At 42.4% G+C, this 26516-nt stretch overlaps 1 protein-coding gene across 3 annotated transcripts in view; it reads left to right on the forward strand.

Annotated features, from left to right (window-relative positions):
* pgpep1 (pyroglutamyl-peptidase I) overlaps nucleotides 1-26171 on the forward strand; it is a 39724-nt gene extending 13553 nt beyond the window's left edge. Inside the window, exons 3-6 of one of the 3 annotated variants that reach the window (XM_059991425.1) lie at nucleotides 1871-2008; nucleotides 16322-16438; nucleotides 19194-19426; nucleotides 21417-26171. In XM_059991425.1, the coding sequence (XP_059847408.1) occupies nucleotides 19221-19426; nucleotides 21417-21609 (399 nt within the window). In that variant the 5' untranslated portion in view covers nucleotides 1871-2008; nucleotides 16322-16438; nucleotides 19194-19220 and the 3' untranslated portion in view covers nucleotides 21610-26171. The remainder of the gene's footprint in view (nucleotides 1-1870; nucleotides 2009-16321; nucleotides 16439-19193; nucleotides 19427-21416) is intronic. The other 2 variants (XM_059991423.1, XM_059991424.1) reach the window with 2 other exon arrangements.
* Nucleotides 26172-26516: the final 345 nt, after the last annotated feature.

Genomic DNA, 26516 nt, shown 5'->3' on the forward strand with positions numbered 1-26516 from the left:
TGCATATGCTATGAAGTAGAGAGGCTATAGAAAGGGCTTAGAAATGGCAGATGGAATACAGTGTTGGGAAATGTATGGTCATGCACTTTAGTAGATGAAATTAAAGGGTTGACTATTCTCTAAATGGAGAGAAAATTGGTGCAAAGGGCCTGTTATCTTAGAAAGGATTCAAGGAATTTTCAAAAATGATTCTAGGATTGAATGGCTTGTCATATGAAGAGTGTTTGATGGCTCTGGCCCTGTATTCACTAGAATTCAGAAGATTAAGAGGTGACCTCATTGAAACACATCGAATGCTAAAAGGTAGACTTGATAGAGTGGGTGGAGACAATGTTTCCTATGGTTGGAGAGTCTAAGACCAGAGGAAACAGCCTCAGAATAGAGGGTCATCCTTTTAGAATGAGATGAGGAATTTCTTTTGGCAGAAAGTGATGAAATTGTGGAATTCATTGTCCCAGGCAGCTGTGGGGGCAAAGTCTTTATGTACATTTAAAGCAGGGGTTTCTTGACTGGTCACGGCACGAAGGGATATGGGGAGAAAGCAGGAGATTGGGGATGAGAGGAAAATTGGATCAGACGTGATGAAATAGCAGAACAGACCTGATGGGCTAGATGGCCTAATTTATCTCCTGTATCCTATGGTCTAAATTCTTGGTTTTTAAGAGATGATTTGGTGCAGGGGAAATTTGAAGAAGGCTATGTTCCCATAATTACACTTTAGAGGTAGTAGATTTGCTGTGAAGGGTATGTACTTATCAGAATCTCAGGGCTAGCACAGATTACTTGCATTTTGTCATCTAAAACTTTTTCTAAAAATATCCCTTTTACTGCAAGGAGCTTTTGCTTGTGACCTCTGGAGTAAAAATGTCAGGAGCTCACTGCAACAGTGGTGCCATTGTCAGGTTGTAGGTCTGAACCTGATTTATGGACCAGGTGGAGCAGGATGATTTTGGTAGGACAAACAGATCTTTATTGAAGGCGCAATATTGTGCTTGCTTCCTAAGTGTTGGGTTGCTTTATGTATAAACTTAGAGTTTTCACTAGTTAGTTTGCATTTGTTCAAATCAAAAGTAGGCTGTGTAAGCTTTAATATCAACTAACAGTATCAACACTAGAGGATTTTGAGTCTGGCCCAATGCAGGCAGACATTGTTACATTAACATCATCAGCTTATTCCGATGAATACAATGATGACTTGGGATTAATTACTGAAGTGATTTTTACTTCAGCCCCTTTCAAGGCATCATCTTCACACACACACTCACACGCACACTCACACGTGCACACACACACTCACACTCGCACAATCACACAGGCACACTCTCACACACTCTCTCTCTCTCTCTCTCTCTCTCTCTCTCTCACATACACACTCATGTTGTTAACACAATTCCAGACAGCAGGCAGCGGGAATGAACCAACACAAAGGCAAGTCACCAGACGTCTGTTCCCCACGGCAACAGCATCTGCATTTTAATCACAGGAGCATCAATCAGAAAGTTGCCTTTTAAAATCAGTCGCTTATGGAGTGGCTACATCTTTAAATGCACTTTGTCTGCGCCAGAAATGCCAGTCTAGGCAAAGCGTTACTTATTCCAAATCTCCTGCATTTACCAGTTGTCTTAAATTCTTATTTATAAAGGTAATTTAAATGGTTTGGTAGCTGTGCGACCTTTTTAAACGTTGTTCTGCCAAAATATTTATGGAAGCTGAGATATTGTTGAGCAGGATTGTCCTGGAGCTGATAGAATTATAAAAAAGGATGATTGTTGCTGCTTAGCTTCTGTTCTCCTTTCTGCATATGATTAGAAATAACCTGATGCTCCGTAGAATCGGTGGGATTGTGATGCCATCCATTGATCTTTTCCAGAGGTGTTGGTTTTATTGATGTCTTCTAAGCAGCAGAGCCCATTGCAGTCTGAGATGGTGCTTCCTCTCTTGCCTCCATCAGAAATTAATGTATTCAAGTGCCTCGGAAGAACAATACATACTTCAGAGAGTTTAGTGGGTATGTTGCTTTTTACCTAGATGTGTTATCTCTGGATAAAATTTTCAGCCCAGGTTCCCTGCTGCACGCTCAGGTTGACGTGAAAGATTCTAATACAGTATTTTGAAGAAGAAATCTGAACTTTGTCTCACGGGCAATAGTTATCGTGGGAGCTTGCTGTGCGTACTGCATCATTACCGATGCAGTATTTCAAATATACCTTATTAGCTTCTTTGTCAAATCATGCATCCTCAAGGTTGTGAAAACCATGCCAGAATGCATTTGGTTGAGAATTCAGCTGATTCATAGGATTATGAAGTGGTTAATGGATATTTTGTGTAAACTGGTGACTATTTTTTCTGTGTAGCGCTTAGAATGAAAAGGAGGGATTCTTAATAATACTGGAGAGGTTTGGTAAGAGCACATCTGAAACGATACATAAAATTCAAGATCATGTGCATAAATACACTCAGTAGCCACTTTATTAGGTACACCTCCTGTACCTGATGAAGTATGCTCACGGTCCTTTGCTGTGGTCTGTCCACTTCAAGGTTCAATGCGTTGTGCGTTCAGAGATGCTTTTCTGCACACTGCTGTTGCTGTGTGTGGTTATTTGAGTTACTATCACCTTCCTGTCAACTTGAACCAATCTGGCCATTCTACTGTGTCCTCTCTCATTAAAAAGGTGTTTTTGCACACAGAACTGCTCACTGGATGATTCTTGTTTTGCACACTCTGTAAATCCAGACACTGTTCCCATGAAATTCCCAAAAGATCAGCAGTTTCTGAGATACTCAAACCACCCTATCCGGCACCAACAATCACTCCACGGTCAATGTCACTTAGTCCACATTTCTTCCCCATTCTGTTTGGTCTGAACAACTGAACCTCTTGACCATGTCTGCGTGATTTTATGCATCGAGTTGCTGCCACATGATTAACTGATTAGATATTTGCATTAATGAGTGTATAGTGAGGGTATGGCTACAATGAAAGCTTACAGCAATGCCACAGGCATTAAGGTTCAGAGAACACAGCAAAAATTACACTCACTGTGCACGATAGTGAAGAAACAAAAAGAGATCAGATATTCAAGATGACAATAATGCCAAGTCTGGTCATGCAAGGGATGCTTCATGTTTTATAACCACATAACAATTACAGCACGGAAACAGGCCATCTTAGCCCTTCTAGTCCGTGCTGAACGCTTACTCTCACCTAGTCCCACCGACCTGCACTCAGCCCATAACCCTCCTGTTTTGTTTTACTCTTTAGATTAGATTTGATTGGAATTGTGCAGGTCGATTAAGAACCTAATAGTTGCAGGGAGGTAGCTGTTCGTGTGCCTGGTGCTGTGCCCAGTGGTAGCAGCAAGAAGAGGACATGACATGACATGAAAGGTGGGGATCCTTGACAGACACAGCCTTTTTGAGGCAGTCTCATGTCGGTACTGTACCTACAATGGGCTGGGCTGCATTCACTGCTGTCAGCCGCCTGCATAAGTTGAGCCTTCATGCACTGGAGTTCAGAGGAATGGGGGTTAATTTCCTGTATACCAGGTGATTCTGAGGAGACTTGAAGGTAAATGCTATCTTTATGTCCTCTTCTGAGAGGGAACTGAGAAGTAGGGAGCATTGTCTCAGGCCAAAGAGGCCATCATTGAAGGTTGAGTTAAAGAATTTCTTTGCCTTGGCCTTGTGTGAGTCTTTGAGATTCTGCATCCACAATGGCCGAGATGCTGAGTTATGAAATAAGTTCAAGGCTGAAATAGATTTCTGGAGTTTAGGAAAAAGCATTTTGTGAATTGAACAAGAAACTTGGGAGTTGAAGCCAACTATTTGACCCAGCATGATCCCGCCCCCTTCAGCACCACTCCCTTAGCACTTTTGTGGTTTTGTGATCAAATTTTTGCTGCAATATATTTTTCATGATGCATTGATTACACATATTGGCTATAGAATTTGAACTAGCTAGCTTTGAAACTGCTACCCCTTCAGATGGACAGACTGGTGTTTATATGCTGAAGTTGCACTAAAAATCAAACCAATAGAATCCATATCTATGGCAAGCATTTAGAAATAATTAACTTTCAATATGTCAGTCACCATCTTGAGTAACGTCAAAGCACTTCTCTTTTAGACTATGGTTGCTGAGTTAATGTAGGGAATTTTGCAGCCAAGCTGTGCAGTACTGTTCTCCACAAACAACATTTTGACTGATATAAGAAAAATCAATTGAGTGGTTTTGTTGATATGATGGGCAAACCCAGTTTGCATTTGAAATATTGGTATGGGACCTTTCCCTGGTGCAAGCTGATAGGGTCTTTTGCATTTCATTCACTAGGAATGAAATTCAGATTGACTATTCAGACTATTCAGATTGCTGCAGAGTTTAATTAGTATTCTTTCGTATGTATTGATCCTTTATACTGCTTCTCCTTGTCCTTCAGCTGTGAAATTAGTCTGCTGGACTTAAATTTTTAATATGATGGAAAGGCACCCAGACTGGTTCATGCTCTGTACTGAACGATAACAGATTGCAAATTCTTGCCGCCATGCTAGGTTGTGAATGCTGAAGATGATCTGCATTTAATTTACTTATTTCCATTGAAATCTTGCCCAGTAAACCACTGCGTCCTGTGTCTTGAATTTTTGCTGAACTCGCTGTTTCCCTCATCAGTCGTGCCACGGGAGTTGTACCTGAGCATCAGCTGTGATCGGCTTCAGAGAGAGTTAATGAGACTGACTTGTGCCTGGACTCGATTTCAGTTTTTAGGATCTATGCCCATTCCTAAACTGCCACCGAAAGAGCTAGTCAACTTCTTTGAATGGCTGTAGACCTTCTGATGCAGGCTCTTGTAGTGTGCTATTGAGAAGGAAGTCTGAGGATTTAAATTGAGTGATGTGTCTTTAAGTGAGTGTGTCTAGAAACTTGGGGGAAACATTCAGTTGATGGTGTTGCTGAGTACCTGCAACCCTTGCCTATTCAGTGAGTTCCTGGCGTGCTGAGTTCCTCCAGCACTTTGTGTGTGTTGCTTGGATTTCCAGCATCTGCAGATTGTGCGATGGTAGAGAGCACAAGGAGCTGGAGGGTAGAGTAGTCTAGAAAACTAACTGTGTAGATGGTGCACATTGCTACCGCTGCATCAGTGACAGAGGGAATAAACAGCAAGGTGTCTTGAATTGTTCAACTTCAGTTTTGTTGGCACTGTACTTTCCCAAACAAGTGAGAAATAGTCCATCGTGCTCCTGACTTGTGCCTCGTATTGGGGTTTGGGATGTCAATAGATGAATCTCCCAATGCAGGATAACCCAAACTTTGACCTGCTCTTGTGGCTCTGCAGTTTGTGTGGCTGATCTGTTAGTTTCTGGTCATTGGTGACCTTCCCTCACCCCCCCCCCCCCCCGGAAATCCTCAATAAGAGGAATGTTGGTAGTGGGTGGTTTGACTCCTTTGTCATCAATGGTCATTGCTGGGATTTTTGTGACAAACGTTTTATTTGCCACTTATCAGCTCATGCCTGAATGTTATCCCTGAATGTCTCCCTGCATCCAGACGTGTGCTGCTTTATCTCCTGTGGAGTGGCAAATGGAATTGAACTTTATGTAGTCATCAGTGGCGTATCCAACTTCCGACCTTGGGGTAGAAGGAGGGTAATTGATTAAGCAACTAGAGGTGTTTTGGGCTGAGGGACTCCTGAAATGATGCCCTTGGACCTGAGATTATTGATTTCCAACATCATCATCAAATATTTGCTGACAAGACATGTTTTTCCCTGCAGGAAGGTTGAAACCCATCAAACAAGCCCCAGAGGCAGCAGGGATAAGAAAATAGAATTGGGTATGAAACAGTGTTAAATTGTTTTCGGAGGTGGAAAACTCTTTTCTTCGCAGGTCGGTGCTGGGGTTACTGATTTTCCAGATTTTTATTAATTATCAAGGTTCAAAGAATTTTTAAATCTGCAGCCTGTGACTTGGAAGTGCAGTAGATGGACTGACATAAGGAAAATGTGATCTAATACTCCATAGTGAAGCATTAGAAGCAACAAGATTGGCACCATGCATCAGTGGAGCACGTGTAATACCCTGAACTAGGTGATGCCTTATTGTATAAATACAGTTATGCTTTTGGGTATTTTATTTTCTGCAGATTTTCTCAATGCAATGTGTTCTTTTAATTATACAATCAAGTAATTCAGTTGATTGATGTTAGGCTTGTTGAATTAGTCAATAGCATTGTCTTATTAACATTTGGCCAATAAGATCCCCAGATCAGGGGTAGCCATTATCTGGAGAGAGCGCACAAGTTTTTTTGATGGAGGAGGAGAAATAAGGACATTGGAAATGGACATTAAACTTGGCAGAAGAACATGAACTCGTTTGGAAGAACAGATACTGTTGTCTGAAAATCCTCATGCAAGCAATGGCCTCATGGAGAATGTACAAATAATGTTTAATTAGTTATCACACGTTCTTGGAGAAAGTATTTACCCAAATCTTATTTATCCTAAGCGTGTTTGTTTATTGGAAATGGCCTTCCATTGTTACTTCCATGCATTTTCGAGTTATGTTCCTGTTAGTTTGTATTCACAGTAATAGCTAACTCATTACGAGCCTTCGGTGAGAGGTTAACCCAGTAATACAGTATATATTTGCCCTTGGAAAGACAAGGACTGATTGGGTATAGTTAGCATGGCCTTGTTCATGGAAGATTGTTTCTCATGAAGGTGAAAAGGTGATTAGAAGATTGGTGAGAGCAGTGCATTGGACATTCCTTGTGTGGATCTTAGCAAGGCCTTTGAGAAGGTTCTGAATGGTGGGCTGATCCAGAAGGTGAGAAGATGTGGGTTCCAGGCTGAGGTAGCAGACTGGTTTTATAGTAATAGTAGAAGAGGGTAGTAAAGAAAGTGTCTGGGATGTTTGACCTCATCAGCTGAGGCACTGAGTATAGGAATTGGGACATCATGATAGCTGTGCAAATTGTTGTTGGAGTTTTCTTTGCAGTTCTAGTCACCACGCTATAGGAAGGACACAATTAGTTAGAGAGGGTGCAGAAAATATTCACGGTGAAGTAGCCCGGACTGCAGAGCTTATTAAGAGATTGGATAGACTGGGGCAGTTTTCACTGGAGCGGAGGAGGCTTAATGGTGACCTGATAAAAATTTGAGGTGCTGAGATAGGGCAGATTGTCATTTTTACCAGGATAGGGAATCTAAAACTAGAGGCAGTTTTCAGAGGATCTGAGGGGCAAGTTTTTCACTCAAGGGTGGAGAGTTTACGGAAAGAGCTGCCAGAGTCAGATATACTTACTACATTTATAAGACATTTGGACATGGTCGGAAAGGTTTGAAGTCAAACGGGTCAAACAAGCTAATAGGATTACCGTAGATGGGTTACTTGGTCAGCATGGATGAGTTGGACGGGAGAGCCTTTTTTGGTGTTGTATAACTATGAATATGTGAATCTAAAATGTGAAGGATACAGTTGTAGGAGTGATTTAGCAATGGAGATCTGATGTGTACACATAACTGAACGAGGCAGGGCTTAAAAGGACACTGGCTCCTAGGCTTCATAAACTGAAACATAATGTAAAAGCCAGAGTCATGCTTAGCTCTTATAAAACAACATCCTGACTGTAACTGGAATGTTGTTCCAGTTCTGTTCAGTGGACTTTCAGAAGAATGTGACGGCATTGGGGTGACCAACCAAACGATCAGAATGGTTCTGTGATTGAGGGATAAATTTGGAAGAGGTGATAGAGTTGCTGGATAGACTTGACAGATGAATTACTCCCATGGCTGAGGCCGTAATGAAGCAGAGCGCACAGGTTTAAGTTGGGCCAAGCAGCACCTGTTCTTCTGGAGCACTAGGAGGGCTGCGAAGTCTGTGGTGCTGATAGCATTCAGTTTGTGCGTCATCATGTTTGACATTCTCAAGATGGCAATGAGCTGTGACCTCGGGTGAGGTTACGGTGAAGTTTTAGTTGTTTTGGAGTGTATTTTATTTTAGTTTGTGGGGGTAGTTTTGGGGACACAGGGAAGTTGGTGGTCAGGTCAAGGTTTTAAGGACAGGGATGTTAGGGGGTGGAGGTGGAATTGGAGGGCAAGCCAGAGTCTTGTGTCTCAGTCTCTGCTCCACATTCAAAGAACAGCAATGTTGATGTGATACATCAGCAGAGTGGGCTGGGATGTCTGGCCAACACACCAGGGTTGGGCAAAGGCTGGTGATACCCCAGGTTCAGCGAGTTGTCGGCAGGTTCCAGAGTCGGAGTTCCATGCAGGCAGGAGGAACAAGGTCCAAAGGCCCCCTGGGTTCACAAACCAATGAGAACTGGTTTTCAGGGTCCCATCAACAGCAGGTCTGGAGTTCCAGTGAGTGGTGGTTCCTGTTGTCAGTGCTAAGAACTGAAGTCCAGAATCAGGTGTAGTATCACTAGCATAGGTTGTGAAATTTGTTGTTTTGCAGCAGCAGTACATTGCAGTGCATAATAACATAACATCTATAAAGTACTATCTGTGTGTGTTTACGTATATGAATGCAAAAATAAATTAAGTAGTGCAAAGAGAGGGGCAGTGAGGAAGTGGGTTTATTGTCCATTCAGAAATCTGATGACAGGGAAAGGAGCTGTTCTTGAACATTGAGTGTGTGTCTTCGGACTTCTGAACCTCTTTCTTGATGGTAGTAATGTGAAGAGGGCATGTACTGGGTGCTGGAGATCTTTAATGATCGATGCCACCTTTTGAAGGTGTCCATGATGCTGGGGAGGCTGGTGCCCAAGATGGAGGTGGCCGAGTATGTAACTTCCTGCGGCTTCTTCTGGTCCTGTGCAGTGACCCCTCCATACCCGATGGTGATGCAACCAGTTAGAATGTTCACCTTGGTACATCTGTAGAAATTGGTAAACATCATTAGTGACGTACCCAGTCTCCTCAAACTGCTAATGAAATATGGCCACCATCGTGCCTTCTTCATAATTGCATCAATATATTAGGCCCAGGATAGATCTTCAGAGATGTTGACAGCCAGGAACTTGAAACTGCTCACCCTTTCCACTGCTGATTCCTCGATGAGGACTGGTGTGTGTTTCCTCAACTTTCCCCCCATGAAGTCCAGAATCAATTCCTTGGTCTTATTGATGTTGAGTGTAAGGTGGTTGCTGTGACACCACTCAACCAGCTGACTTATCTTGCACCTGTACGACACGTCACCACCTTTTGAAATTCTGCCAGCAATAGTTGTATGGTTGGCAAATTTCTGGATGACATTTGAGCTGTGCCTAGCCACACAGTTGTGAGTGTAGAGAAGGTAGAGCAGTGGGCTAAGCATGCAACCTTGAGGTGTCCCTGTGTTGATTGTCAGTGAGGCGATGTTATTTCCAATCCACACAGACTGGTCTCCCTGTCGAAGTCAAGGGTCCAGTTAGAGTCGGATGCAGTGACCCAGCTTTTGGATCTTGTTGGTTAGAACTGAGGGGTATGATGGTATTGGACACTGGTGTAATCAATAAACAGCAAGCAGCCTCATGTAGGTATTACTATTTTCCGAGTGATCCAAGGCCATGTGGAGAACCAGTGAGATTGCATCTGCTGCAGACCCAATGTGGTGATAGGCACATTGCAGTGGGTTGTGGTCCTTGATTATTCAGTAATAACAAAGCTCTCAAAGCAGTTGAACACAATAGTTGTGAGTGCCGCTGGATGATAGTTGTTGAGGTAGGTCACTCTGTTCTTCTTGGACACTAGTATGATTGTCACCCTTTTGAAGCAGGTGGGAGCCTCCAACTGTAGCACTGAGAGATTGACGATGTCCTTGAACACTCCCGCCAGTTGGTTGGCACAGGTTTTCCGAGCCCCACCAGGTACACCATCAGGGTCCGATACTTTGCGAGGGTTCACCTTCTCAGAGGCTGACATCAGATCACAGGGTCACCGGATGTCGCAGGGATCTGCTCCAGTGTGGTTTTATTCTCCCTTTCGAAGCGTGCCTAAGAGGTGTTGAGTTTATCTGGGAGCGAAGGTTCACAGGCATTCATGATGTTAGGTTTTGCTTTGTAGGAAGTAATGGCCTGCAAACCCTGCCAGAGTTGACGTGCATCCGATTCAATCTCTAACCTCAATTGGAATTGTTTTTTGCTCTTAAAATAGCTTTTCATAAGTTAGGCCTGGGCATCTTGTATAGCTCAGGATCTCTAGTCTTGAATGCCACAGTTCTACCCCTCAACAGTCTATGAATCTCCTGGGATATCCAAGGCTTTTGGTTTGGGTATGTCTGGTATTTTCTCCAAGGCCACACTCATCCACACAGGACATGTTGAAGTCGGTGATATCTGAGGTATATTTGTTCAGATTTGAAGATTAATCCCTGAACATTGTCCAGTCCACAGACTCAAAGACCCTCTAGACTTGGAGGGTCGAATCAAAGTCCAGGAGGAACGGAGACAGGCTCACCCCTATTGACATCAATGGATCTGGGGTTGAGAGGGTGAACAGCTTTAAGTTCCTCAGTATACTCATCACCGAGGACCTCACTTAGACTGTACGTACCGGCTGTGTGGTGAACAAGCACAACAGCACCTTTTTCACCTCAGATGGTTGAAGAAGTTCGGCATGAGAGCCCAGATCCTAAGGATTTTCTACAGGGGCACAGTTGAGAGCATCCTGACTGGCTGTATCACTGCCTGGTATGGGAACTGTACTTCCCTCAATCGCAGGACTCTGCAGAGGGCAGACAGCCTAGTGCATCTGTAGATGTGAACTTCCCACTATTCAGAACATTTATAGAGACAGGTGCTTAAAAAGGGCCCATGGGATCATTGGGGACCCGAGTCGCCCCAACCACAAACTGTTCCAGCTGCTACCATCCAGGAAATGGTACCGCAGCCTAAAAGCCAGGACCAACAGGCTCCGGGACAGCTTCTTCCACCAGGCCATCAGACTGATTAATTCACGCTGACACAATTGTATTTCTAAGCTATTTCTGTTCTGTTGTAGATATTACTGTACATACTATTTCTTACAAATTAATATAATTTGCATGTACCGTAAAGATTTTCACTCAGATATGTGAAGAATGTATGAAATAATCAGTTCAATTCAAGTTGGGGCCCTTGGGACAAAGCCTTGGGTCTCGAAATCACTGAGAGTCTGCTGGGGTAGATGGAGTCCCAATGACACTGTGAATGTGTCTGAATTCAGAGTTTGAATCCATATTTACTGGAGACTGAAGAATATGGACTGTAGTGGGATTAGAGGAGTGTGTGTGGGGGTCGGAAATGTGTCTGAAAATCACTCTTGATTTTCTTTTCTCAGCTCTTTCAACTCCTGTAGTATCATGGCCATATCTTTCTCCTGTCGTCTTTGCTAGCTTCAGCCTGTTCTGGTGCTATCTGTATCTTCTTGTCTTTACTTTCCATTTGTATTTCTTGTTTTCCAGTGTGTTTTGGAGTCTGAGATGCCATACTCGTGTTCCTCTACTCTTTGCTTAGCAAAAACATCTTTCATAGATGGTCGAAAGTAACTAAAACAGCTATTGATGAGTTTTGTGGGAGGGAATGCAAGGCAGGTCAATACTGAATCATGGCGTCACTGGAAGTCCCTAACCTCCTAATCTACCAGAATTCTCTCTATTTTAAAACTTGCCTCTTTCAACAAGCTTCTGTTAACTTTGGGGGTTTAATCCTGACATCAGGTGCTATCCCAGACTGCAACTAATTCTTCTGTGCGTTCCAAAAATGTGCTCGTTAGTCATTTAGAAATGTCCGTTACTAATTGACATAAGTAAGTGGAAAAAAATAATTGAAAGGGCAGTTAATAGACGTGTATGTGAGGGAACACTTTGCATTGGTACAGGGAAATGAGGGAATTAATGAGACAAACAGGATTGCACTCCTGACAACCAACATCTTTGGCATTGTAAGTCTTATTTTTAAAAAAATACATGCATCTGTCAACAATGAATCAAATGCACATTAATATAAATAACCAATATTACAGATGTTGGAAATCTGAAAAAAAAAACAAAGTACCGGAAGCAGCCATCAGGTGAGATTACATCCAGGGACTTTTCAGGTGTGAGGCCCTTCAGAAATGGGTGAAGAAAACAAGTTAGTTTTCTGTCACTAGTTGAGGGAGGGTTGAGTGGAACAATTAATATCTCCGATGGGGTGAGACCAAACAAGTTTATGTCGCAGTTTAAATCCCAAATCTTTGTCTTGTGTAGCATGTTGTTAATAGCAAGGCTGCGAATGATGCCCAGGAGACTAGACTATCCTAGCACAACAAGAAGACCTGAGCTGAGAATGATTATAGGTATTACTTACTGCCCATTTCACCACTGGCATTTAGGGCAGCAACGAAGGTCCTCCATCTCTGGTAGTGTGCAGGGCTTCCTTCATCGTGTCAGTAGCTCTCTGTTTTCACTCAAGTCCCAAATACCGTCACACTCAGATGTAGAAAGATTCTTCATTCTTGTTTCTGTAACAATTTTGTTGTAACAGTCAGTGTTGTTAGCTGAGCCCCTTGAACCTGGAGGACCGGAGGACCACTCTTAATCTGGCCTCTACCCTTTGACCTGTTTGACATGGGTGACTCTACCGAGAGCCAAAGCATAAAGCCCTGACTCCCGCCAACATTGCTCTCCCTGTCTTTATGGCACGCAAGCCTCCAAACCCAGCAACGGCTTTGTGGTCCTCTTAGAGGACAGATATTAAAGCAGAGTTATAATACAGACAAAGAGTGAGTTGCATAAATTTGGAGAATTCAGTGGTCCAGAGGCCTGTGACATTCCCAGATGGAAACTGTGGAGTTACTTTTCAATGTTGTGTTGAGCCGTTTGCAACAATGCAGGAGGCCTCAAACAATGGCGTGTGATTGGGATGGACAATAAATGACAGTAATTTGAAGTTCTGAGTCACTCGTTTGGACTGAATGCGAGTTCACTGCATACCAGCCACTCAGTCTGTGTTTGGCTTCTCGAATGTAGAAGTAGTCACATTGCGAGCGCCAGATGCAGTTCGCGAGAATGAAAGAAGTGCATGTGAATTGCTGCTTCATCTGGAAGGACAGTTTGGGTCCCTTGATGGTGGGAAGAGGTGGAAGACAACTGTTGCATCCTCTGAATGCAGGGTAAAGTGACATAAGATGGGGAGTACAACCAGGTAGAGGGGGAAGAACAACCAGGGAGTTGTGAAAGTGTTGAAAGGGTAAGTGACTCTGTGTCTTTTGGCGTGATGCAAGTTTAGACAAATGAATGTGTGTTGGTAGAATAGAAAGAAGGCCCTTGGGGCCCTCTTGAGGTGGACGGAGGTATAGAGTTATACATAACGGATGTAACACACACAGAATGCTGCAGGAACTCAGCAGGCCAGGCAGCATCTATGGAAAAGAGTAAACAGCCAACGATTTGGGCCGAGGCCCTTCATCAGAACTCACTCTTGTGTTTGTATGTAATGAAGATGATTCAGTTGGATCCAGGAGTTGTGAACCATCAAAGTGGAGGAGAGCATCTGAGGTGTCATGGATCTAAGTGGGAAGGAACCAAACCAGGGCAGAAAGGATGGAATCATTGTAGGAAGAAATAAGTTCACTGGGCATGTTTCTTCGGACTTTGGGTCTGCCCAGCTATTTCTGCTTGTGGATCTGGGGCAGAAGGTCGAACTGGGGTACTACAGGGTTGAAAATTAAGGAGGGAAGATCTCCTAAGGATTTGATTGTGTCGATGGGGGAGACAGTTGTTGCACCTGAATTCATTATCCGAGGTTAGAATTGCATTCTGTGTTAGTTTTTGGTTTAGAGGGCTTCCTATTTTGGCCTATCCTGACAATTATTATCCCATGTAATGATGTGTTAGTGCATTTTATTTTAGAATAAAATATATATTTTATACTGAGAAATGTTCATTTAGGATTCTGTGCTTTAGCTTGGTATTGTATGGTTTTTGTTTGTAATTGTGGCCAGTTTTATATTTGTTGGGTTTGGTTCCTTGCAATTTATTAATATCCTTGTCGTAGCTGCCCCCTTGGGCTTAGCTGGAGGTATTACACACAATTGCCAGACACGCTGAATGGTGGGAGGAATGGTTGGCCAAATGTTGAGTACAGCTGTGAGTTTGTTTGGCTTTGGTGAGGGAGGGTAGGTCAGACAGAGTTGAGAAACTCGTATGACAGAAAATGGCACAATTCATGTCATCAGCCTGAATGCTTGTTATTAAGAAACAACAAAGACTTTCATTGTCAAGATTTGAAGCATTCCACCATCCCACTGTTGCGATGTTTTATGGACTGTGTTAGAGCAGATGGGCTGTTCTGTTTAAGGATGATAGTGCAGGCTATCCTCTTCTGTGCAGTTTGAGATGGACTGTTCATGGACATGTACATCATTTAAGTCAATCTGTAGCTATCGGTGGCAGCTGTCTCTTAAAATTTAACACACACTCACACAATTCATGCATTCATCAACTACAGATGCACTAAATCTTGCAAGCTTTGATTTAGCACTATGTAGTTATGTAAATGATTAAGATGTGATCATTTTCAATTGGTAGTTTCTTTTAATCTGTAGGTTTTTAAAATAATCTTGTTCAGTTTAATCATTCTTTGCATGATTTCCATTACAAAATCTTGCTCATTACTCTAGGTTGTACTATTCCAGTGCATGTCCAGCTGGACTCCTTTGTCTGTTGTGTGTATATCCAAATCATTGTCCACACTGTAAGCTGCCCACCACCATGTGTGCCCTGACCCCTGCCCTGTTCCTCCTTGCCCTCGTGTGCTCTGCCCTCTCCACATTTGCCTTTGACTCCTTCATCTGTCGCCTTGTATTTGTAGAACTCTCACCAGTTTCCAGCGAAGTACATATTTAATTTTTAAATTCTCAGCCTCTGTTTTCAAATTTCTGCCTAATCTCAACTTTCCCTACCTCTGAATTTTATCCTAGTCCTCTGATTTCTTTCAAAAACAAGAGAAAATGTGCAGATGCTGGACATCCAAGCAACACACACAAAATGCTGGAGGAACTCGGCAGGTCAGGCAGCATCTATGGGAAAGAGTAAACAGTCGACGTTTCGAGACCCTCCAGCAGGGTCCTGCCAAAGGGTTTCAGCCCGAAACATCGACTGAACTCTTTTTTTTTTCCGTAGATGCTGCCTGGTTTGCCGAGGTAAAGTAGCTCCAGCATTTTGTGCATGTTGGTCTGATTTCTTTATTGCTTTTATCCCAGCCTGATGCTTTAGACCGTTTTGCCTTGCTGCATCATTGGTGGCTCTGCCTTCTGCTGTTGGGTTCCTGTCCCTATTCTGCTCTCTTTCAAGGAACTCTTTAAAACTACAATTTTGACCAAGTTTTTAGTCATCAATCTTAATATTAGGGCTTGACATTAAATTTAGTTTGATTACAACCAATGCAAAGTAATTTGGGAGTCACATTTTCCCTGCTGTTCCAGTTCCTGGAGTTTCACAAGCTCTGCATCCAATATCCTTATTCATAACGAATTGCTTTGGTGTCATGCCTTTACAAAGTAAATCCCAAAGTATTAGAATGCAATTCAATGAGCAGGCAATTGACAAACAAAATTTGACTTGGAGCTACAAAAGTCTTTGTTAATGATATAGGGTTTAATGAACAGCAAAGGGAGAGAGTAGGCAGGGCCTTCCCAATAGAAGGCAAAACATTACTGGTAGAGTGAAACAAATTATTTGCGAGAGGCAAGAATTGAAGGAACTTGGTTGTTCTTTATAGTAGTTTAGTGATGATAAAGAGTGAGGCTGTAGATGGATGATCTCAGCTTGGAAAATACTCTCTCGCAGGCCACCAGGTCTACTGAATTCCATCATGGCAAGTAATAGAGCTGGAATCATCAGCCTCAATTGGTACTGAGTTACCTGAACTTGACAGATTAACTATGCTAATTATAACTTTTTAAATACTCTATATTGCTAGCAACTCCTGTATTTATTGTCCTGAACTTCAGAGTTACATCACATCAGTGGATCTGGAATCACGTAGAAGTCGGACCAGATAAAGATATTAGTAAACTGGATATGTTTTTGGGAGCAGTAGTTTTATGGCTACCTTTTATTATTCATTTTATGTAATTCCTAATTTTATTTACTTAGTGGAATTTTCTAAAATCTCTGCAGCAGCCATGGTAGAATTTGGGCTAATAAATGTAGAGAGGTGGATCAGGACCAGTAATTTAACTATTGTTAGTTTCTACTGTGAATGGCAGTATTAAGGACCCCTCATTCTTGCTCAGAGTATTCGAAGCCCACTGTTTCCAAAGACAAGCAGCTTCTACTGGACGCCAGTGTGCCATCTTTTACTTTCTGACTCTTATTGCAGGAACTACAGAAGCTTGGGTTGGGTGACAAAGTCAATCTATATGTGTATGAGATTCCAGTGGAGTACCAGAAGGTCCTGGATTTAATCCCTTCTCTGTGGAAACGCCATAATCCAGAGGTTAGACACATTCTTCTTGCATAATATAACTGAACTTTATTTTAACTGCAAAATGCAAGCCAGAAAGGAGGAAGAGACTGGGTAATTCAATTGCCAATCAAACTTGGTGACCTTGCTGACTTAAGTGATTGAAGCCCATGAGAATAGTGATCTAACGCGAAAGTGAAACTGAAAGGCATGCGAGCAGATCAATGTGATTTTATTGAATGATGGAGCAGACTTGAGCTACATAGCTGATTCTAATCTTGGGTTCCTGTTGTAGTTGCTCATTTGGCAAGTAGGGGCCAACATTTGGTTCAATGGTTCCATTTAACATCAGAGAATGTTTACATTATACAACCTGAAATTCTTACTCTTCACAGACATCCACGAAGACAAGAGAACCCCAAAGAATGACCGGAAAAACACTTGCCCGTCTGCCCTGCTCACACACAGGCAGCAGCAAAGCATTAACTTCCCCCCCCCCACTTATTTCAGTGCCCACCACCCACCAGGCAAGCATTTAAAAAGCCCCCGAAAGAGAGACCATGACCTGCACCAACAACTAGTTGTTCACCCAACAATTCAACATGCCACAGGATCTCTCTCTCTCTCTCTCTCTTTCTGTAACAAAGGACGGAGAGGTCCTTTGCCACAGTGAGCTGATTATGATGTTACAGGCTGCTGTGTCACTTTTATTCCATGTGTCTCCGACTTGAGAATCGGCAGCAAACTCCTCCGTCATCGAGAGAGAGGGAGCGAGTGATCGCCCAAGTACAAAGGCTTCTAACAGCCAGTACGCTGTTTGAGATGTTCCGTTTCTCCTGCGACACCTGTTGGTGACACTGGCATGGAATTGGCTGGTCCACAGGGCCTCACCCTGAAGGTGTGTAGCACCTTGGGATATCGAGAAAATGGCCGGTCAGTGAACTCTGGGAGTGGGAATCACCACTGTAAAGAACCGCAGTTTGAGCGCAGCTGTAGATCATGGACTCCACCAGAACCCCATCCACCTTGCAAAGGAAAAAAAAAGAGACATTAAAGAGAAGGAATTAAAGCTGTTTCACAGATGAGGTGCAAGAAGCAACCCTCCAGTGACATTTTTGGATCTAATTTAAACCATTGTATTGTGATTAGAAATTTGCCTACAACATTAGACTATTGTTTAGCCACCATAATTGAATTTTTGCCCAATATCTTCGTTTTTGTCTGACCAATTAATTATTTCTCCAAGAATGTTATTAATTCTCAAGGATGTTTATAGAAATTTAAGTTTGCTGGCTTTTGGAAAAGCAAGCACAGTCATCTCAGTTGTTGGGCATTTTTTTTTTGTATAATTGGAGGAGATGCGTTTGAAGTAGGGGCAGGAGTCCACACCATCTGTTTCAGCGTCAGGCTCCTGAACCAGCACAGATATCGTAACCCTAAACTGATTCAACAACCTATGGACTTGCTTTCAAGGACTCTACAACTCATGTTATCTGTAATTTTTATTTTTTTATTTACACTTTGCATGTTTGTCAGTTTTGTGTGCAGATTTTCATTGATTGTATTTTGTGTTGTAAAATACAAAGGAAGTGAATCTCCAAAGCAAGTGTTCCCAGAAGGTGAATCTCAAGGTAGTATATGGTGACATATATGTATTTGGATAATCAGTTTACTTTGAACTCTTGAAGTAAGCCTTAAAATCTATATATCTGCACACAGTCCCTTGAGTTTTCACACTGCGTTGGTTTCCATTACCTCCTACTTAGATGTGGTCCCTCTCACTCTCCACCTTGGTAGAGGGACCAAGTGAACTTCACGGCCAACCAGGAGGAAACAAAAATTACTGGAGTTGTGAAAAGTGTGTACCTTATAATTGTAGAAACCAAATGTGTTTTCAAATCCCTCCTTGGCCTTGCTGTTCCCTGTCTCTTTAATTTCCTCTAACTTTCAAAGATTTCTGGTCATCTCCACCTTGGGCCAATTGCATGTTAATTGCTCCTCTGTTGACAGGCAAGCTTTCAGCAGCGAAAACCCTAAACTCTGAAAATCCCTTACCCTTCTCTTAACAAGGTTTATCTAAAACCTGTCTCTTATTGGCCAAGTTTTTGCATGCATAAACCTTATGTGGCTTGGTATTAAATTCCTTGTTGGACCTTTGAGTACTTTGGGCCATTGACTGTACTACTGAACAGAGGTTACAAGTGTGTTAAATTACGTGCTGACTGATTGTATAGGGAAATGAGTAGAAGGTATAGAGTGAGGAGCAAATTGTTAATTATATAGGTACTGCAAGAAAAACAGATCTGGAGGCTGAATTTCAGAAGGAAACAGCAAAAAGTGAGAGGGAGGGATGAAACTATATTGAGTAGAAAGTACGGTGTTGAACGGGTGGAGAAGTGCTGCTCTGTTTTTGTCTGTAGCAATGTCCCAGGGCATCCACTGGTTTTTAAAAAACTCTTTAAGAGGAGGGCTTTAGCAAAAGTTTGGCAGAACATCATAGACTGAAAGTCAAGTTAAGACAGAGGAAAGCCTCACTTCAAAAGTTGAATTTTGCTGTAGATGGTGAAGAAAAATTAGTAGGTCAAGTGTCCAAGTGATTGAAATGTCGATTTATAGCAGTGAAGTAAGAGTCAGAAGTAGTGATAGGAAGCATTGTATTGGGGACCGGGAAAAAGTTCATAGCAGGACATGGGAATGGAAAGATGATAGGAATCAAGGAAGAAAGTTTGGGCCTTTTCCGAACTGCCTCTGCCCAACAAATGCTTGTTATATATTGTTACTCTTTCAGTTATTCATCCACGTCGGAGTTTCGGGAATGGCCACCACTGTGACTTTGGAGAAATGTGGTCACAACCAGGGCTATAAGGGGCTGGACAATCGCTGCTACTGCCCGGACAGCCACTGCTGCGTTCAGGGAGGACCGGACTGCCTTGAATCCATTGTCGACATGGATGTCGTCTGCAACAAGATCACAGATCCACGACTAGACGTGGTTATTTCGGTGTCAAAGGATGCAGGAAGGTGGGGAAACCACTAGAGCACTGCTTTGTGACTTGCTAGAATGTGGTCTTGTACCGCTCTTCATTTTGGTCCTCCCAGAAGTAGAAAACTAGAGCAAGAAAAGGGGTGAATTGGGTACATAAAGACAGATAAGCAGGGCAAATTAAAGGGGGAGGAATGATTCATTCAGGAAAAGTGGCGAGGGTGTTAAGTGTGTGTGTGTAGGGCTCCGTTGGTCTCATGAGACCATGGATTTGCACCTTGGAAGGTTTCCAGGGCGCAGGCCTGGGCAGGGTTGTATGAGAGACTGTCAGTTGCCCAAGCTGCACGCCTTCCCCTCTCCACGCCACCAATGTTGTCCAAGGGAAGGGCATTAGGACCGATACAACTTGGCACCGGTGTTGTCGCAGAGCAATGTGTGGTTAAGTGCCTTGCTCAAGGACACACGCAGCCTCAGCCAAGCCTTCAGGTCACTAGACGAATGCCTTAACCACTGGGGGTAAGTACGTTGTAGATATTAGATAAAAGGAATTATACACTTTGTCTATAGACCCTTTAGCCTATGTTCGTCACTCTTACATCATAAGAGTTGATCAAATACTGTTTAAATAATTGACTTTAATAAAGGCTTTTGAGCATTGGGATAATGGGGTGGTTGAGGGATATTGAGAAAGTGAGTCTCAGATTGTAGAGATAGTGTGTCAGCTGAAACTATACAATCAAACTAAGTATAACATGGAGTGCAAGATGTGGGAAGTAAATTATCACGTATTAAACCCTTTTGAATTTGTGTATCTTTGATATTCCAGATTTGTTTCACTATTTGAATTTAAATATTCTTGTTGCTGTGTAAGATTCAGATTTGTGTTGTTTGACCAGTGTTTCGGGACTTTGGCTGCTAAATCAGAAACTTAAGCACCACATCTCTGTACCCTCATGACATTACTCAGTTCTGTTCTGCCTCAGCTCACCAGCACACGTCCTAGTCTGTGCCTCTGTTTCTTCTTGACATGATAAACTGTGTCGATCGAGCTCTATCCATTCCTGGCTTGCACTGTGCTTGTTCTTGTTCCCTTCTAGTCCAATATCACCGGAGTAATTTAAAGTAGATTTTAGATCAACCTTTAACGGGGAATTGTGGGTTATGTGAAATGGACACAGACGAGTTCAGGCCTGGAGCAGATCAGACAGACTTGAGGGTCCAAGTAGTTTACTCCAACTATATTCTTGTGTGTTTCTCTTAGTCCTCCCTCTTGTTTTCAAGGGGCTTCCATGGACCCCTTTTTCTCAGCTTTATGTGCAACTTAACACAGCTGTACATCTCCGCAGTCTTTTTCTGATGGCCACCTGTTACTAATTTTATTTGCTTCACTGGTAGCTATTTCTTCAGCTCTGGGTACTCTACTCTATCTTTCCATAACCACCTCTGTTCCTTTAAGCCCTTCATACTGTACCTCTATCTGAATAAATAGTTGGTGATCAGTCCTGGTACCTGTCTGCTTTAGTGAAAAAAAAATGATAACTTGATACAAGAATACTAAAATGGGTAAAAATGTTAATATTAAAGACATCAATATTCTGTGTAATCAAACATGAAATTAAGTTCCTTCTTTGATGCCATAAGGTATTTCACTACACACTACTTTTTGAGTGCATCACATGACAACCAAAGCTAGAAATTCTGACAACAGTTAGAAGCTAGCCCGGCAGAATTAAGAAAATCTCAGGAAAGATTTATAATTGTTTGTTTGAATAAAGTAAGTCAGTTTGAGTTAGTGTGTATGTGTGACAATAGGGCATAGATTAAATGAAATTGGGAAAGGACCCAGAAGTGTTGTGGAAGTGTGTTCAGTGGGGATGATCACAAGAGAAATTTGTGTTGTGGGGTACAGGTGTCAATTAGGGAGTTATGTTGAGGGAGTAAGCAACAGCACAGGTGCAGTGATCTGTAAAGTTGCTTCCTGTACCGCTTACTAAATGATTGATCACAGTCTTGTCTCTGTCCACCCAGGTACCTCTGCGATTTTACCTACTATACCTCTCTGCATCTGAGCCATGGGAGATCAGCTTTCATACATGTCCCTCCACTGGGAAAGCCTTACACAGCTGAGCAGTTGGGAAGGGCTCTCCAAACCATTATCGGGGTGATGTTGGGCATGTTGCAACATTCCAACGCCAAGATGAACTGCCTGGTGGAACACTGAGGTTTCAGGAGCTGGCCAAGGCGCAAGAGGACCCAAAATCAACGTCATAACTTATCTTTCCAACCAGTTTTGGGGAACTTCCCTGGTCCCTGCTGCCATTGTAAAGTTCACTTGTTTAGGAGTGGGGAGGGGCAATTGAGTGAAGCCTGTAACGTGGTAATTATTGTATCTTTTAGGGGTGGAGGGAAGTACAAATCTCATTTGAAGCCCCAAGAGCCAAGTCAGGGCTAAAATGTTGAGTAACCATTTCTTGGGCATCTGTAAACTATACGATGCACATAATGCTGTGTTCACTCTGTGTATGTTTTAAGGTTGTTTTCCATTTAGCAATTTTAATCTGAGCCCAGGACAGCATGAATATTTTTGACCTTATATTATTTTCTGATAATTGTTTTGTCTTGTGTCTCTGACAGATGATCACAGAAACTAAACTTTGAGCACTCTGCTGAACGTCATCCCAGAGTCTAAAATATTACAACTCCTAATGATGGATGCACTTAGATATTATAACTACTTAAAGACGTGCTCTCAGCCTACGTATGCAATGTTTGCTATGTACTTCAGTCAGTCTTGCCTAGATTTAGTATTAAGTAAGGTGTAAATCAAACTAACCACAGCTTAAGTACGTTGAACTAGGTTGACATAATCCAAGTGAAATAACTTTTAGTTTAATTCAGCTACTTAAAACCTTTGTTTTTGCATTGTGGATTTTGAGTGTCCGAGTAAAACTCAATATAAAATCTTAGCTCACTTCCCTCAAGTACTGGTAAGTATTGCCTCATTCCCCATCCCTTCTTAATGTTTTTAAGGAACTCCCTACGGCCACATTATTAGCAGAGTATTATTGGAGTTCAGAACTATTTCTAAAAGCTGCCCATCTGCCACTTGCTAAGGAACAGGATCTCCCCTTGGGACAATGCTGGTTTCCCCAGGGGTTAACGATGTTCTGCAACCATCTGTCTATTGCAGCACTCCAGCAGATGATGCTCTTCTCCACTGTGAACATGTTTCTGTACGTTCACCTGGGTTAGATTCCACAGGGGAGCTTTAACTCGTTGAGCCTTTCCTTCAGAAGGAATTTGTTTAGCACTGAGCACCTACGAAATGAGCCTTCCTCTTTTTTTTCCTTCTCCTCACTATCCTTCCTGCCAGAGAGAGTTCCCATACCTCAATCGATGTTGCACGTTGGTGTAAACAAATGGGGACAGTGGGATGTGCCTTTTTGTAACTGGTTCCGCATCTGAAACTTGTTCAAACTGGCTTAGCATCAAAGCTTTCCAGCAGGCGCAAAGGTCCCTCAGCTGGTTTGTCATCGGAGGTGGCTGCTGCTTATAGTGAATGAGCAATCTTGGGCAGAACTAGTCCACCCAAGGGGTGATTGAATTGAGAGGAGTGCAAATATTGGTGGACTTTCAAAAGGCTGCCATAGACATGATCCAAATGAGTCTCTCAAAAGCCAGTCAACTTGGCATCGTGACTGGAGTTGAGACCTCATCCAGATGAGGGGTCTTGACCCAGAATATCAACGGTCAGTTATCCTCCGCCGATCATGCCTGACCCACTGGCATTCTCCAGCAGTTTGTTTCCTTTTGCTTGAGAGAGATCCTGATACGCTTCCTGAGAAGAAACAGAAAATGTGGGGATGGACTTTAAAGAGTGTGGAGAGAAGAGGTCAAGTCTGATGACCCTTCAAGTTTTATGGAGCTTCCCAATGATGAACCTTGGTATTTTGAGCTGAGACTCCAATCTATGATTTTGGAAGCATAGCTTGAAAATTTTGCAAGCAAATTGGTCCTGCAAGGATTTTAATTGTAATTAACTGATTTAAAGAATACTAGATTTCTGATACTAGGAATGCATATTGTTTAAGGAATTTCCTTTTATTTTAGAAATATACTTACATTTATCTAGCGATATTATTATAGATATTGAGGTGCTTCATAGGAGTATTATAGACAGTGTAACAGAGCAACATAGGATGTAGGGACAAGTGACCGAAATCTTGATTGACAAAGTAGGTTTAACAAAATGGGTTTTACAGCTTGTTTTAAAAGGAGGGGTGGGGGGATAGAGGATGCAGTGAAGGAAGTCCAGAGTTCATCGCCTTGACAGTTGTCGCTTATAAAAGCGGAATTATATGAAGGCAGAGATTGGAGGAGTGGGTAAAGAAGATGGAGAAAAAAGTTAAAATAATATGCTTAGACCTCCTAGATGTGCCTAGAAACTCCTTCATTGGACATGGCAAACCTCTGATTTGTATGTTAAACTCCGAGAATTTAAAATGTTTTCAACTGAGCTTGATGTGTAATTAAGTTAACATAATCAATCTGGGTCTGACAACCTCAGCGCCCCCCCACCCCCACCACGTTAACTTCTATTCCTTGATGAAACTTGTCCATGATCACATCTGTTTATGTGAACTGGAGAAAGGATGTTATATGAGAATAGTGATGTTAATTGTTCTGTACATGGGAAAGAGTAAATAATTTGTGTTTTGCCTGTTTTGATCTCCAAGGGACTACATCATATTATTCGTTAATTTGTCATATTTGTTCATTTGTATTTTCATAGAAAAGCAATTGCTTGTGGGCTGGGTTTCAGTGAATGGATCACATTCTGGGTCCCACACTCAGCTCGTTGTTAAAGGGCATGGGAATTGTTAGACAATGAAAGATCAGGGTCTGTATAATTTACAGTGCACCATCTTAATGTTCACTAGTGACTTAGCTCAGTGATCAGTGTCCATTTCAAATACTTTACCGTAGTTCCAAAGGGGAATTTGTTATATCCATGTGCAGATAATTTGCGGGGAAGGAACAGAGTAGGGTGTGAAGTTGGATTCGACTATTGATCTTTTGAGAATCTGTACAGATGCCATCTCAGATTACTTCTAAATGTTTCCCAAAAGTGCTTTAATGAATCAATAATTAAGTGCTTCCAACATCTCCCAAGGGAGTCTCTTTCCTTGTTTCTGGATTATGTCCACAGTTTCCAGATTTGTGGTTGCATAACAAAAGATTGAGGTGAGAGGAAATATTTACTGAAGGGATATTGCTGACGACCATGGATATCCAAATCTGCATAGAATAGATTTTTGGCCAGCAAGGAATTGCTTACAGGGATTGGGCTGGAATGTGGAGTCGAAACTGACAGGTGGAGAATGGTTCGGTGAGTTGCATCTCCTCCTAATTAAGGCTGTCTTTGGATTATGATGTCCTGCCAACACCAAATGTGTTGGATCAGAAGGAATTATTAAAGATGGCTTGGGGAGAAGCAGAGTGTTCCCTATATTCTGGGTAAAATTACTCAACTCGTTGCTCTCTGGGGTCCAAAATGTCTGTCAGACTTCAGTTCAATGCAAATTTGAGTTCAGATGAAGGATCTCGACCTGAAATGTCAACTCTCCATTTCCCTCCATAGATCCTGCCTGACTCAGTGAGTTCCTCCAGCATTTGTGTGCACTCTTGATCTGAGCTTTTGCAGTCTCTTGTTCTCCGCCATCTCAGTCCTGCGATTAACTTGCACTGTGTGCAGGTCTTTTAGTACAGGTGTGCGCCGCTTAACATCCGATCGTATATACGTCCGTAGTCCCAATCGGAGAACGTGACGTAGCGGACGTAACCAATCTCGTGTATCGCGCGTTTCTTGAGTGTAGTGGCGTTATCTCTCTGTTTAATTTTCTTTTGAAAATATTACCATAAAGTGCATCATGGCTTCTAAACGCACCAAAACCACTCCTGGTGATAGCAGCAGCAAGAGGCAAAGTATATAATATGGTATTCGTACAACGTCCAAATCACATAGCGTCCGATTTCACGGAACGTATAGTGGACATTAAGCGACACATACCTGTAATTCATCACAAATGAATTACGTCATGTGTAACAATGTTCTTCTTTTACATTCAGTTGAACCTGAGTTGAATCTCTGAAAACACTTATAGTACTATTTTTTTTGAAGTTCATATTTCCCAAGAGAGCAAAAACATGTTGGATTACCAAAATAGAATTGGAAGTACTCAAACAATACACACAAAATGCTGGTGGAACACAGCAGGCCAGGCAACATCTGTAGGGAGAAGCACTGTTTCGGGCCGAGACCCTTCGTCAGGACTCAGGACTCGGGACTCATCATCGACAGTGCTTCTCCCTATAGATGCTGCCTGGCCTGCTGTGTTCCACCAGCATTTTGTGTGTTGTTTGAATTTCCAGCATCTGCAGATTTCCTCGTGATTGGAAGTACTCAGCCAATCAGGCAGCACCTTTGGGCTGAGGAGCAGATATGATGTTTCGGGCCAGATCCTTCATCAAAAGTTTTGTGAAGAAATGGGTATAAGTTGCAGAGACTGGGAAGGGTGGAGAGAACAGTGGGGATGTCTGTTATTGTGTAGATAAAAATTGGCAAGACAATAATTATTTTAAAAGCAATCAGGAAGCCCACAGATGTTTCTTTGTTTGTCATCTCAAACGGCCATCTTTAAAGTAAGTAATCTTACCAACTTTAGTCTGGATCCAGCATGAAGTTTTCCCTATTCGTTCCTTTCCCCCTGCCCCCACCCACCCTCTCCCTATCACCATTCCTCCCTCTTTGTATATTAACGTAACTACTTTGCTATTTTCTCCCTTTCCCTGTTCTGATGAAAAGCTCCTCTCCACGCAGTTGCTACCTGATCCACTGATCTTGCAATATTTTGTTTGCTTTGGATTTTCAGCATCTGCGTTTGTTTTGGTCCAAAGACCCATCAGTTCAGACTGGATTCTAAACTGCTGACTTGGGAGGGGGGGCAGTTGGGGAAGAGGATGACACTGAACCTCCTCCCCCCATGATCTTCAGTGATTACAGAGGATAATATGTCTGAAATTACAGAACTGAAATGTTTGGAAACCCTTGCTATTTCTGGCAAGATG

The sequence above is a fragment of the Hypanus sabinus genome, chromosome 16 (assembly GCF_030144855.1).
Source record: "Hypanus sabinus isolate sHypSab1 chromosome 16, sHypSab1.hap1, whole genome shotgun sequence".
NCBI classification, from domain to species: domain Eukaryota; kingdom Metazoa; phylum Chordata; class Chondrichthyes; order Myliobatiformes; family Dasyatidae; genus Hypanus; species Hypanus sabinus.